At 42.4% G+C, this 14433-nt stretch overlaps 1 protein-coding gene across 2 annotated transcripts in view; it reads right to left on the reverse strand.

Annotated features, from left to right (window-relative positions):
* The window catches only part of g6pd (glucose-6-phosphate dehydrogenase), a 114902-nt gene that overhangs the window by 20750 nt on the left and 79719 nt on the right, over positions 1-14433 (reverse strand). For both annotated transcript variants that reach the window (XM_051933644.1, XM_028813429.2), the window contains exons 9-10: positions 13192-13378; positions 12539-12774 (exon numbers count right to left, since the gene is read on the reverse strand). In XM_051933644.1, the coding sequence (XP_051789604.1) occupies positions 12539-12774; positions 13192-13378 (423 nt within the window). The remainder of the gene's footprint in view (positions 1-12538; positions 12775-13191; positions 13379-14433) is intronic.

Here is a 14433-nt window from a genome sequence, read left to right on the forward strand (position 1 = left end):
CTTATCCGAGGTCGGGTCGCGGGGGCATCAGCTTGAGCAGAGATGCCCAGACTTTCCTCTCCCCGGCCACTTCTCCTAGCTCTTCCGTGAGAATCCCGAGGCGTTCCCAGGCCAGCCAGGAGACATAGTCCCTCCAACGTATCCTGGGTCTTCCCTGGGGCCTTCTCCCGGTTGGACATGCCCGGAACACCTCACCAGGGAGGCATCCTGATCAGATGCCCGAGGCACCTCATCTGACTCCTCTTGATGCGGAGGAGCAGCGGCTCTACTCTGAGCCCCTCCCGGATGACAGAGCTTCTCATCCTATCTTTAAGGGAGAGCCCAGACACCCTGCAGAAGAAACTCATTTCAGCCGCATGTATTCGCGATCTCATTCTTTCGGTCACTACCCATAGCTCATGACCATAGGTGAGAGTAGGAACATAGATTGACTGGTAAATTGAGAGCTTTGCCTTACGGCTCAGCTCCTTTTTCACCACGACAGACCGATGCAGAGCCTGCATCACTGCGGACACCGCACCGATCCGCCTGTCGATTTCACGCTCCATTCTTCCCTCACTCGTGAACAAGACCCTGAGATACTTGAACTCCTCCACTTGGGGCAGGATCTTGCTTCCAACCCTGAGAGGGCACTCCACTCTTTTCTGGCTGAGGACCATGGTCTCGGATTTGGAGGTGCCGATTCCCATCCCAGCTGCTTCACACTCAGCTGCGAACCGATCCAGAGAGAGCTGAAGATCATGGCCTGAAGAAGCAAACAGGACAACATCATCTGCAAAAAGCAGTGACCCAATCCTGAGTCCACCAAACCGGACCCCCTCAACACCCTGGCTGTGCCTAGAAATTCTGTCCATAAAAGTTATGAACAGAATCGGTGACAAAGGGCAGCCCTACCAGAGTCCAACTCTCACTGGAAATGGGTTCTGACACACGTTGTACAGGGACCGAACAGCCCTTATCAGGGGGTCCGGTACCCCATACTCCTGGAGCACCCCCCACAGGATTCCCAGAGGGACACGGTCAAACGCCTTTTCCAAGTCCACAAAAACATATGTAGACTGGTTGGGCGAACTCCCATGCACCCTCCAGGACTCTGCTAAGGGTGTAGAGCTGGTCCACTGTTCCACGACCAGGACGAAAACCACACTGTTCCTCCTGAATCTGAGGTTCGACTATCCGATGGACCCTCCTCTCCAGAATCCCCAAATAGACTTTTCCAGGGAGGCTGAGGAGTGTGATCCCTCTGTAGTTGGAACACACCCTCCGGTCCCCCTTCTTAAAGAGGGGGACCACCACCCCGGTCTGCCAATCCAGAGGCACTGTCCCTGATGTCCATGCGATGCTGCAGAGACGTGTCAACCAAGACAGCCCTGCAACATCCAGAGCCTTGAGGAACTCCGGGCGTATCTCATCCACCCCCAGGGCCCTGCCACCAAGGAGTTTTTTGACCACCTCGGTGACCTCAGTCCCAGAGATGGGGTAGCCCACCTCCGAGTCCCCAGGCTCTGCTTCCTCATTGGAAGGCATGTTAGTGGGATTGAGGAGGTCTTCGATGTACTCCCCCCACTGACCCACAACGTCCCGAGTCGAGGTCAGCAGCGCACCATCCCCACCATATACAGTGTTGAGACAGCACTGCTTCCCCTTCCTGAGACGCCGGACGGTGGACCAGAATCTACTCGAAGCCGTCCGAAAGTCGTTCTCCATGGCCTCCACAAACTCCTCCCATGCCCGAGTTTTTGCCTCAGCAACCACCGAAGCCGCATTCCGCTTGGCCTGCCGGTACCTATTTGCTGCCTCCAGAGTCCCACAGGACAAAAGGGTCCTGTAGGACTCCTTCAGCTTGATAGCATCCCTCACCGCCGGTGTCCACCAATGGGTTCGGGGATTGCCGCCACGACAGGCACCAACCACCTTACGGCCACAGCTCCGGTCAGCCGCCTCAACAATAGAGGCACGGAACATGGCCCATTCAGACTCAATGTACCCCACTTCCCTCGGGATGTGGTCGAAGTTCTGCCAGAGGTGGGAGTTGAAGCTACTTCTGACAGGGGGCTCTGCCAGACGTTCCCAGCAGACCCTCACAACACGTTTGGGCCTACAAGGCCTGACCGGCATCCTCCTCCACCATCGAAGCCAACTCACCACCAGGTGGTGATCAGTTGACAGCTCCGCCCCTCTCTTCACCCGAGTGTCCAAGACATGTGGCCGCAAGTCCGACGACACGACCACAAAGTCGATCATCAAACTGAAGCCTAGTGTGTCCTGGTGCCAAGTGCACATATGAACACCCCTATGCTTAAACATGGTGTTTGTTATGGACAATCCGTGACGAGCACAGAAGTCCAATAACAAAACACCATTCGGGTTCAGATCGGGGGGGGCCATTCCTCCCAATCACGCCCTTCCAGGTCTAACTGTCATTGCCCACGTGAGCATTGAAGTCTCCCAGCAGTACGAGGAAGTCTCCAGAAGGTATGCCCTCTAGCACCCCCTCCAGGGACTCCAAAAAGGGTGGGTACTCCAAACTACTGTTCGGTGCATACGCACAAACAACAGTTAGGACCCGTCCGCCCACCCGAAGGCAGAGGGAGGCTACCCTCTCGTCCACCGGGGTAAACCCCAATGTACAGGCTCCAAGTTAGGAGGCAATAAGTATGCCCACACCCGCTCAGCGCCTCTCACCGAGGGCAACTCCAGAGTGGTAGAGAGTCCAGCCCCTTTCAAGGAGATTGTTTCTAGAGTCCAAGCTGTGCGTCAAGATGAGTCCGACTATATCTAACCGGAACCTCTCGACCTCGCACACTAGCTCAGGCTCCTTCCCCTTCAGAGAAGTGACATTCCACGTCCCAAAAGCCAGCTTCTGTAGCCGAGGATCGGACTGCCAAGGTCCCTGCCTTCGGCCACCACCCAACTCACACTGCACCCGACCTCCTTGGCCCCTCCCATAGGTGGTGAGACCATGGGAAGGGGGACCCACGTTGCCTCTTCGGGCTGTGCCCGGCCGAGCCCCATGGGTGCAAGCCTGGCCACCAGGTGCTCACCATCGAGCCCCACCTCCAGGCCTGGCTCCAGAGGGGGGCTGCGGAAACGTCGTCCAAATTTTTTATTCATCATAGAAGGTCTGTTGAACCGCACTTTGTCTCATCCCTCACCTAGGACTAGTTTGCCTTAGATGGCCCTACCAGGGGCATAAAGCCCTGGACAACAGAGATCCTAGGATCATTGGGACAAGCAAACCCCTCCACCACGATAAGGTGGCGGTTCGAGGAGGGGCAATTTGATTTTGTTGTAGATAAACTTTATTAATCTCATGGGGAAATTTAAATGCATACAGCAGCAGAAATATAAAAAACAAGAATACAGACTCACTGGACTGATAATACAACCAATCAATCAATCAGTCAATAAATAAATAAACTTAACAAGTACATTGGGTAGAAGTATTGAACACCCTCATAGCAACGGGCAGAAAAGACCCCTCCAAAAGTGCTTCTTAGCTCACCATGGTGGAATGAGCCTGTGGCTAAAAGTGCTCCAGGACAACGCCTCCTGGAGACGATGGAGGGTCATTTTTTCATGATGGCATCCAACTTTGCCATCATCCTCTTTTCCACAACAGCGTCTAGTGTGTCCAGGGTTTACCCTGTGATGGATCAGGCTTTCTTCATAACTTTATTCATATATTGTGCTCTGGCATGCTAATTGATAGTATTTTTGACATAGTAAACTCATCATTAGATACGGGGGTCTTCCCAGACTGTCTTAAGACTGCTGTAGTTAAACCCCTACTTAAGAAAAATAATCTTGACCCCTCTGCTTTTGAAAATTTTAGACCCATTTCTAACCTGCCTTTCTTAAGTAAAATTCTAGAGAAGGCAGTCATTATGCAGCTAAATAAACATCTCAATAAACATGCTATTCTTGATAAGTTTCAGTCGGGTTTTAGAACAAATCACAGTACAGAAACTGCACTCGTTACAGTAGTAAATAACTTGTGGGTAAATGCAGACAGAGGCCATTCATCTGTTCTCATCCTCTTAGATCTGAGTTCCGCATTTGACACCATTGATCACAATATTCTTAGAAATCGCCTTAGTCAATGGGTGGGCCTCTCTGGCAGTGTCTTAAATTGGTTTCAATCCTACCTGGCAGGTAGGAAACTCTTTGTTAGTTGTGGTAATTACAACTCAAAGACACATGATATTCTATATGGTGTTCCACAAGGCTCTATCCTGGGTCCGCTGCTCTTTTTGCTCTACATGCTTCCGTTAGGTCAGATTATCTCGGGGTATAACGTGAGTTACCACAGCTATGCTGATGACCCCAACTCTGTTGTTTCAATAACACAATGTCTTACTTGTGTTTCTAAATGGATGAATAGTAATTTTCTCAAGCTAAATAAAGAGAAACTGAAATTATAGTGATTGGCAATAATGAATATAATGAGGTTATTAGAAATAAACTTGATGCATTAGAATTAAAAGTCAAGACAGAGGTAAAGAATTTAGGGGTAACTATTGACTGTAACCTGAATTTTAAATCACATATTAATCAGATCACTAGGACAGCATTTTTTCACTTAAGAAACACAGCAAAAGTTAGACCTCTTATATCACTGAAAGATGCTGAGAAATTAGTTCACGCTTTTGTTTTCAGTTGAATAGATTACTGTAACGCACTCCTCTCAGGACCACCCAAAAAAGACAAATCGTTTGCAGCTAGTGCAGAATGCAGCTGCTAGAATCCTAACTAGGAAAAGAAAATCCGAGCACATTTCTCCAGTTTTGATGTCACTACACTGGTTACCTGTGTCATTCAGAATTGACTTTAAAATACTGCTTATGGTTTACAAAGCCTTAAATAATCTCGCTCCATCTTATATATCGGAATGTCTGACACCTTATATTCCAAATCGTAACCTTAGATTCTCAAATGAGTGTCTGCTTAGAATTCCAAGAGCTAAACTTAAAAGAAGTGGTGAGGCAGCCGTCTGCTGTTATGCACCTAAAATCTGGAATAGCCTGCCAATAGGAATTCGCCAGGCTAATACAGTGGAGCACTTTAAAAAAAACTGCTAAAAACTCATTACTTTACATTGGCTTTCTCATAAGTTCATTTTAGCTTAATCCTGATGCTCTGTATATTCAATTAATCATCATAACTATTCATGGTGGCTCTAAAATCCGTACTAACCCCTACACTCTCTTCTGTTTTTTTCCTGGTTTTCTGTAGTGGCGACCTGCGCCACCACCACCTAATCAAAGCACCAAGATGTTCCTACATTGATAGATTGACCATCATCCTCAAGTCCATCCATGAGAACCCTAAATAAAAAGAGGACTGTTCATTTATGTTAGGTAGAATGCCCAGAGGGGGCTGGGCAGTCTCATGGTCTGGAACCCCTGCAGATTTTATTTTCTTTCTCCAGCTGTCTGGAGTTTTTTTTGTTTTTTCTGTCCTCCCTGGTCATCGGACCTTACTCTTATTCTATGTTAATTATCCATCCATCTTCCAACCCGCTGAATCCGAACACAGGGTCACGGGGGTCTGCTGGAGCCAATCCCAGCCAACACAGGGCACAAGGCAGGAACCAATCCCGGGCAGGGTGCCAACCCACCGCAGGACACACACACAAACACACCCACACACCAAGCACACACTAGGGCCAATTTAGAATCACCAATCCACCTAACCAGCATGTCTTTGGACTGTGGGAGGAAACCAGAGCGCCCGGAGGAAACCCACGCAGACACGGGGAGAACAACAACAACAACAACATTTATTTATATAGCACATTTTCATACAAAAAGTAGCTCAAAGTGCTTTACATAATGAAGAAAAGAAGAATAAAAGACAAATAAGAAATTAAAATAAGACAACCTTATTTAACATAAAAAGGAGTAAGGTCCGATGGCCAGGGTGGACAGAAAAAACAAAAAAAAACTCCAGCATGCAAACATGCAAACTCCACGCAGGGAGGACCCGGGAAGCGAACCCAGGTACCCAGATCACCCAACTGCGAGGCAGCAGCGCTACCCACTGCGCCACCGTGCCGCCTCTATGTTAATTAGTGTTGTCTTATTTTAATTCTTACTTTGTCTTTTGTTTCTTCATCATGTAAAGCACTTTGAGCTACATTATTTGTATGAAAATGTGCTATATAAATAAATGTTGTTGTTACCTGCCACCCTCGTATGTGCAGATCCGTAAGTTGGCATCGAGAGATACTGTCTATGTTCGGAAGCACTTACCTTTGTGAGCAATTGTTTTCGTTAATGAAAGCTACCAAAACCCCACATCGCTTAAGACTTGCTGTCGAGTACCTTTCATCCCTCATAAAAGTTGCACCCGCACAAGATTTCAAGCCTGATATTGACAAACTGGTTACTAATAAGAGATGCCAAGTGTCGGGACAAAAGAAATAGATCTCACACTGTAAGACTCCTACAGTGCATCCGGAAAGTATTCACAGCGCATCACTTTTTCCACATTTTGTTATGTTACAGCCTTATTCCAAAATGGATTAAATTCATTTTTTTCCTCAGAATTCTGCACACAACACCCCATAATGACAACGTGAAAAAAGTTTACTTGAGGTTTTTGCAAATTTATTAAAAATAAGGAAACTGAGAAATCACACAAGTATTCACAGCCTTTGCGCAATACTTTGTCGATGCACCTTTGGCAGCAATTACAGCCTCAAGTCTTTTTGAATATGATGCCACAAGCTTGGCACACCTATCCTTGGCCAGTTTCGCCCATTCCTCTTTGCAGCACCTCTCAAGCTCCATCAGGTTGGATGGGAAGCGTCGGTGCACAGCCATTTTAAGATCTCTCCAGAGATGTTCAATCGGATTCAAGTGGGCTCTGGCTGGGCCACTCAAGAACATTCACAGAGTTGTCCTGAAGCCACTCCTTTGATATCTTGGCTGTGTGCTTAGGGTCGTTGTCCTTCAGAAAGATGAACCGTCGCCCCAGTCTGAGGTCAAGAGCGCTCTGGAGCAGGTTTTCATCCAGGATGTCTCTGTACATTGCTGCAGTCATCTTTCCCTTTATCCTGACTAGTCTCCCAGTCCCTGCCGCTGAAAAACATCCCCACAGCATGATGCTGCCACCACCATGCTTCACTGTAGGGATGGTACTGGCCTGGTGATGAGCGGTGCCTGGTTTCCTCCAAATGTGACGCCTGGCATTCACACCAAAGAGTTCAATCTTTGTCTCATCAGACCAGAGAATTTTCTTTCTCATGGTCTGAGAGTCCTTCAGGTGCCTTTTGACAAACTCCAGGTGGGCTGCCATGTGCCTTTTACTAAGAAGTGGCTTCCGTCTGGCCACTCCACCATACAGGCCTGACTGGTGGATTGCTGCAGAGACGGTTGTCCTTCTGGACGGTTCTCCTCTCTCCACAGAGGACCTCTGGAGCTCTGACAGAGTGACCATCAGGTTCTTGGTCACCTCCTTGACTAAGGCCCTTCTCACCCGATCGCTCAGTTTAGATGGCCGGCCAGCTCTAGGAAGAGTCCTGGTGGTTTCGAACTTCTTCCACTTACAGATGATGGAGGCCACTGTGCTCATTGGGACCTTCAAAGCAGCAGAAATTTTTCTGTAACCTTCCCCAGATTTGTACCTCGAGACAATCCTGTCTCGGAGGTCAACAGACAATTCCTTCGACTTTATGCTTGGTTTGTGCTCTGACATGAACTGTCAACGGTGGGACCTTATATAGACAGGTGTGTGCCTTTCCACATCATGTCCAATCAACTAAATTTACCACAGGGGGACTCCAATTAAGCTGCAGAAACATCTCAAGGATGATCAGGGGAAACAGGATGCACCTGAGCTCAATTTTGAGCTTCATGGCAAAGGCTGTGAATACTTATGTACATGTGCTTTCTCAGTTTTTTTATTTTTAATAAATTTGCAAAAAACCTCAAGTAAACTTTTTTCACATTGTCATTATGGGGTGTTGTGTGTAGAATTCTGAGGAAAAAAATGAATTTAATCCATTTTGGATTAAGGCTGTAAGATAACAAAATGTGGAAAAAGTGATGCGCTGTGAATATTTTCCGGATGCACTGTATATAAGGACCTATCTAAGAGGGTAAGACTCTAATTGTACGCTGTTGTACGGAGATTGTATGGAAATAAATGGCTTTTCTTTAAACTAAAACTAAGTGTTACAGTTTTAAAGTTTTCAGATTGAAAATAAAGCTGCAGTAACTTTGTATAATAGTATAATAGTATTTGTTACAGTGCGGCCCGCTTATGCACGTATGACAGTCGAAGCGGCCCATCAATGGTAGTGAGTTTGACATGCCTGGACTAGAACATTTACAGCGGCTTGCTGCATACAATTTTATTTACTTTAGTTATAAATGCTCTAAAAAAGCAAAAAATAATTTTTTCTTTAACCACAATTTTCGTGGTTATATGTGACTAAATAAAATCGTGGTGCACACATAAATTAATTGATTTAAACAATTTTTGAAACTTGTTTAGCATGGTAGTGAATTAAAATGTTGTTTTTTTATATTATATGATGAAAGTAGCTATTATATTAGTTGATTGAATGAATTTATTTATGTGCGCCCCATGATTTTATTTAGTTACATGTAACCACGAAAATTGTGGTTAAAGAAAATTTTGTTTTTTGCTTTTTAGTGCATTTAAAATTAAAGTAAATAAAATAGTTTTACTTAAAAAAAAATTATATATTTTATTTTTTACTTTTTAGTTTTGGAGTATTTTGCAAATGATTTTTCTTTAATCATTTTTCATGAATGAGAAGCTTCTTTAAAAGTATTACAAAATATATATTCTTTGCAGAATTATTTGAATACTAAAAATAATTATATTTTGGTCTCTAGTTTTCTGTTTAGGCTTTTATGGGATTAGCGCTTGGTCGCTGCGAAAAAAAAATATTGACGACAGAAAGACAAGCTTGCGGCAATACTTCCTCACCGTGATCATCAAGGCTAGTCCTTCGCAAGAATAAACAAGTAAAGTACGCATGCATATTTACCCACTCCATTCACTGGTAGAGGCAAGTTGGGGCAGTCCGATGTGTCTCTCACTTGTATGCTCCTATACAGTATCTCACTATATTCTCTCTCCGACATTGTTGTGTGTGCGTTAATTGGAATCGCATAACCATTGATTACGGTGAAATTTGTTATGTAATTGCATTGGTTTTGATGGATTATTATATTGTCATCGATACTGAACACGTATGCAAAATTTGAAGAAATTTGCTTCACCAAAAGTGGGTTTAAAATCAGTTGCAAGATTTGACCCAGACAAACAAACAGACAGAGGAGAGTCAACTTAAATAAAATCTATATATATAAAATTCTTTTCGCGTTTGAAACTGAAATTACATATGACCACGCGATATGGAAATTACGTATGACCACAGAGCATATTACAATACAGGAACCAATCGTCAGGCGCGTTCTGACAGAGAAGTTTTATTTATTCGTCCACGTGACTGTCGCAGAAACTGCCACATTGTAACTTTTTTTTAGTTGGCAGTACTTGATAGTAGAAGAGATGAGGAAAACAGCTTTGTGTCTTTCTACTTTTTAACTGCGCCGAGCTGTAAACAACGTGAAGACGAGACCACCTTCAGTGGCGAGGTGTCGTGAGAATTAAGTGGACACTGGGATGCGCGGAATGAGAGTTTACATCTAAGAAGATGTACAGACCTCTTAATGTAAAGTGTTGGACTTGCAAATTGTTTGGACCTTCTGCCCGTAAAGCACGGAAGGGCAGCATCCACATTTATCAGAATTATGTTTCTCTTAAATCACAGGCACATAGTGCAAGGTTGTCAGACAGAAATTTGGACGTTCACATAGAAAATGTAATTTCTATACCACAGCCGTCATGTAGCACCTTTCAAAAGGGATCTACTACCGAAAGATGATCCAAATACATTTTAGCTGCAGTTAGTACTACTTACCTGTTGTGTTATACCGCCTTTAAAATGTAGTTTACCCGAAACCACTCCAGTAGTGCTCAATGTATCTTTACTTCTTAAAATGTTAATGTTTTACTGTTTAATAACTTATAGACTACATTTTATTTTTTTCCCCTTGCACTCGGTGAGCGAAGCCACTGGGTAATCAACTAGTCATTTAATAAAAAAACAGAACAAAGGTTTTGTTACAGGATTCGGAAATTATTATATTTTAAACTAATAATAAAATGTATTACAATTAAACTTAATAACGGTGCTCTTAAAGTTGCAACAAATCTAAAAGAGGAAAAGCCATGGAAAATTAAAGAACCGGAAGCTTGTGACATTTGAAATTTGAGTTAATTTGACTTTACATTAAATATTGCTCTTCTGTAAATGTTCTTCAACAGTTTATGTCTCCTACAAACAGAGAGACAAATGTCACAAACCTGATAAAATGATTTTCTGACAAGCCTGGCTTGAAAAGTTGCTGCTATAAAAAGCAGCCTTAAAGAGTATGTGTTAATGAAAATACCCTGAATTATTTTCATCCACTAGTTCATATAGAAATGACATCATAACATTTGAATGTTATAGTACTGAGTTTAAGCTATGTTTATTTTTTTAGTTAATGGAGAGGAATTGTAGGTGGATACACTTAGTACAAGCACGTGGTGAGATTAATCAGGTAGTTCATGATGATCATATCCTGGTTTATAAATCCTACCCTGAAATCCCTGGAAGTTTAGAAAAAAAGATATACCCTGAACTTGTTACCCTATGGAAAATTTTACCCTCTGTGCCACACATGAAATTAAAGCATAGATTTTGTGTGTAGATTTTTTTGTAAATTAAAAGTATGAAAATTTGAGGGTTTCTAATTTGTATTCAATATTAAATCACAATGTTACTCATACATCAAAGTGAATGTATGATAAATTGAAAGGCGCACAAACACATGAGCACTACCTGTAATACCTTGTTAGCCTCCCAAAGAAAACAAGTACCACACTCTTGTTACTCAATCCTAAAGGTGATATTTCTTTAAGATTTGAAAAAAACAACAAAAAAACCTTTGGTACTTTTGAAATATTTAAATTCCATCCATCCATCCATTTTCCAACCGCTGAATCCAAACACAGGGTCACGGGGGTCTGCTGGAGCCAATCCCAGCCAACACAGGGCACAAGGCAGGAAACAATCTCGGGCAGGGTGCCAATCCACCGCAGGACACACACAAACACACCCACACACCAAGCACACACTAGGGCCAATTTAGAATCGCCAATCCACCTAACCAGCATGTCTTTGGAACGTGGGAGGAAACCGGAGTGCCCGGAGGAAACCCACGCAGACACGGGGAGAACATGCAAACTCCACGCAGGGAGGACCCGTGAATCGAACCCAGGTCCCCAGATCACCCAACTGCGAGGCAGCAGCGCTACCCACTGCGCCACCGTGCCGCCCTATTTAAATTCCTGGGGGTTTTATTTCTAGAAAAAAGTATTAAGAACTTCTGGAGTACATAACAGCATTAAGTTTATGAAAAAAAACTTAGAAATCTTTGAGAACAAAATAAACATAATAATATTATCAAAGCTGAGTATATTAACAGGAGGAAAAAAATATCAACTTGAAATGTCAACATATTTTATCTTCACAATGTTAGCAGGACAGATGCCTGTATAGCTATACAAAACATTCTTATAATCTGATACAAGGCAGCCAAGAATGAAAGCAGTGGAAAAATAGGTTTGTGCCCCTAAAGCATGCATTAGAAGAAAGAAAAAAAAAATGCAAAATACCCAAAACATGGCAATTGAACATAATTGTTTTAAGATAAACTGTACTATGGCATGTTTGTGAAAAGTCCATTCCTATTTTAAAGCGAGCGAGAGAAGAAAAAACTCTTGACTTTTGAAAAGTTCAGTTACATCAAATAATCAAAAGAAATTTCAAATACTGTGTTAACTTTTATTTTTAAACCATTATTAATCACTGTCAAAAAATTCTGTCTACAGTATCTAATGAGACAGCACCAAGGGGGTACAAACTAACACTACTTTAATTGAGTGGAAAAGGGTGTGAATGAATTAAGTACTGAAACAAATCTAATTACGCAGTTGTCAGATAGGTCACTCCCAATGTGTGCCATCAGAAAACATTTGTCATTAGGACAGAACAGGAATATACAAGGTTTGGCAAAATTATGTTTACAGTTGTGAGTACGCAAAACAGAGTTTATTCTTGTTTTATTTATTCATTGTGTTATTTATTTGTATTATGTGTCTTCTTCTTAAAGCTATTAAGTTAATAAATCTGTTGTAATAATCATTTACCTGCATGACTTTGTCATTGCAAATATCTGTGAACTTACTTTTGCTCATCCCTATATAAATGATCCAAAGGCTTCAAAGACTTGAAAACTGAAGAGTACATTAAACTTTCATTTAGCTCTTCACAACAAAAAGAAAAACCATTTAAGGTATGTATGAAGATGTATACTTTGTGCATTTTGTCAAAGCTTAAAACAACACGGTATGTGCCTTTCTATGCAGATCTAGAAGGGTTTCCCACCTTGTACCGGCTTCCATAAGTAAGGTCAAGCTCTGACTCCTCAGGATTGAAGAACATCCCTGGCTTCTTAGTCATCATTTTGGCATAGACAGCCTCGTTAGGTTGAACCCTTATTACTAGCTCATTGCGCTTGCAGTGTCGTTCAAAAATATCTCCTGGAACATCAGAAAACTGCAGACGAACTTCAGCTTTTCTTTCATTAAGTGCTTTACCACAACGTAGCACAAAAGGCACACCTAAACCCCAAATATAAAGAAATAATATACAGTAACTTTTAGTTTATGAATTACCATATTTCTTCAGTGTGCAAACTATACTTAATGAGCACCAAAGACTTTCACCTACCCAAAATAAATTGTTTAGTATAAAAAAAAATTACAGCAAATTTACCTTTGTTTAATTTTAATACTTAGAAATGAATAACTAAAATGAAAAGACAAACATATAAAATACACTAATCTTTTCAGAAGATAACTATATTGCCTCAGTGTGCAATTATGCTTCATGAGCAACAAAGTCACACCGCTGCCTCTCACAAATATAGCAGTACTAAGTTATGACAAATAAAAGCATCACAAACTAAATGTGGCTAATCATTCATTTACATCCATAAGCACATATGTACTGATAAAGAATTTCTGCTGTCAACTCACCATCCCAGCGCTCATTCTGCACATACAGTACTGCAGTAGCAAAGGTGGCTGTGTGAGAGCCCTTAGGCACAGTTGGGTCATCAAGGTAGCCTTTTTTAGCTTCTCCTTCACCATCAGGATTGCCAACATACTGACCCAAAACAACATCTTTTGCGTTCACCTCCTTAATGCATTTCAAAACCTTTACCTATGTGTGGGACAAAAAACAAAAATACAAAAACCAATTAACATACACTTGTTCAAAATATACAGTCATATGAAAAAGTTTGGGAACCACTCTTAATTCTTTGGATTTTTGCTCATCATTGGCTGAGCTTTCAAAGTAGCAACTTCCTTTTAATATATGACATGACTTATGGAAACAGTAGTATTTCAGCAGTGACATTAAGTTTATTGAATTACCAGAAAATATGTAATATGCATCATAACAAAATTAGACAGGTGCATAAATTTGGGCACCCCAAAAGAGATATTACATCAATACTTAGTTGAGCCTTCTTTTGCAAATATAACAGCTTCTACATGCCTCCTATCGCCTTTGATGAGTGTCTGGATTCTGGAGGTATTTTTGACCATTCTTCCATACAAAATCTCTCAATTTGATGGCGAACAGCTTGCTTCAAATCATCCCATAGATTTTCGATGATATTCAAGTCAGGGGACTGTGACGGCCATTCCAGAACATTGTACTTCTCCCTCTGCATGAATGCCTTTGTAGATTTCGAACTGTGTTTTGGGTCATTGTCTTGTTGGAATATCCAAACCCTGGGTAACTTCAACTTTGTGACTGATGCTTGAACATTATCCTGAAGAATTTGTTGATATTGGGTTGAATTCATTGGTCCCTCGACTTTAACAAGGGCCCCAGTCCCTGAACTAGCCACACAGCATAATTGAACCTCCACCAAATTTGACAGTAGGTAGTAGGTGTTTTTCTTGGAATGTGGTGTTGTTCCGCTATGAAAAGCATTTTTTGTTATGACCAAATAACTCCATTTTTGTCTCATTAGTCCAAAGCACGTTGTTCTAAAATGAATCTGGCTTGTCTAAATGAATATTGGAAAACAACAAGCGACTCTGTTTGTGTCGTGAGTGCAGAAAGGGCTGAATTGTAGAACGATGTACAGATACACCATCTGCAGCAAGATGTTCTTGCAGGTCTTTGGTTACAGACAATCCACAGATCACCTCCATTCTCACAATCCTGCGTATATGCCACTCCTGTATTTTTCTTGGCCTGCC

This window comes from Erpetoichthys calabaricus, chromosome 11 (assembly GCF_900747795.2).
Source record: "Erpetoichthys calabaricus chromosome 11, fErpCal1.3, whole genome shotgun sequence".
NCBI lineage: Eukaryota > Metazoa > Chordata > Cladistia > Polypteriformes > Polypteridae > Erpetoichthys > Erpetoichthys calabaricus.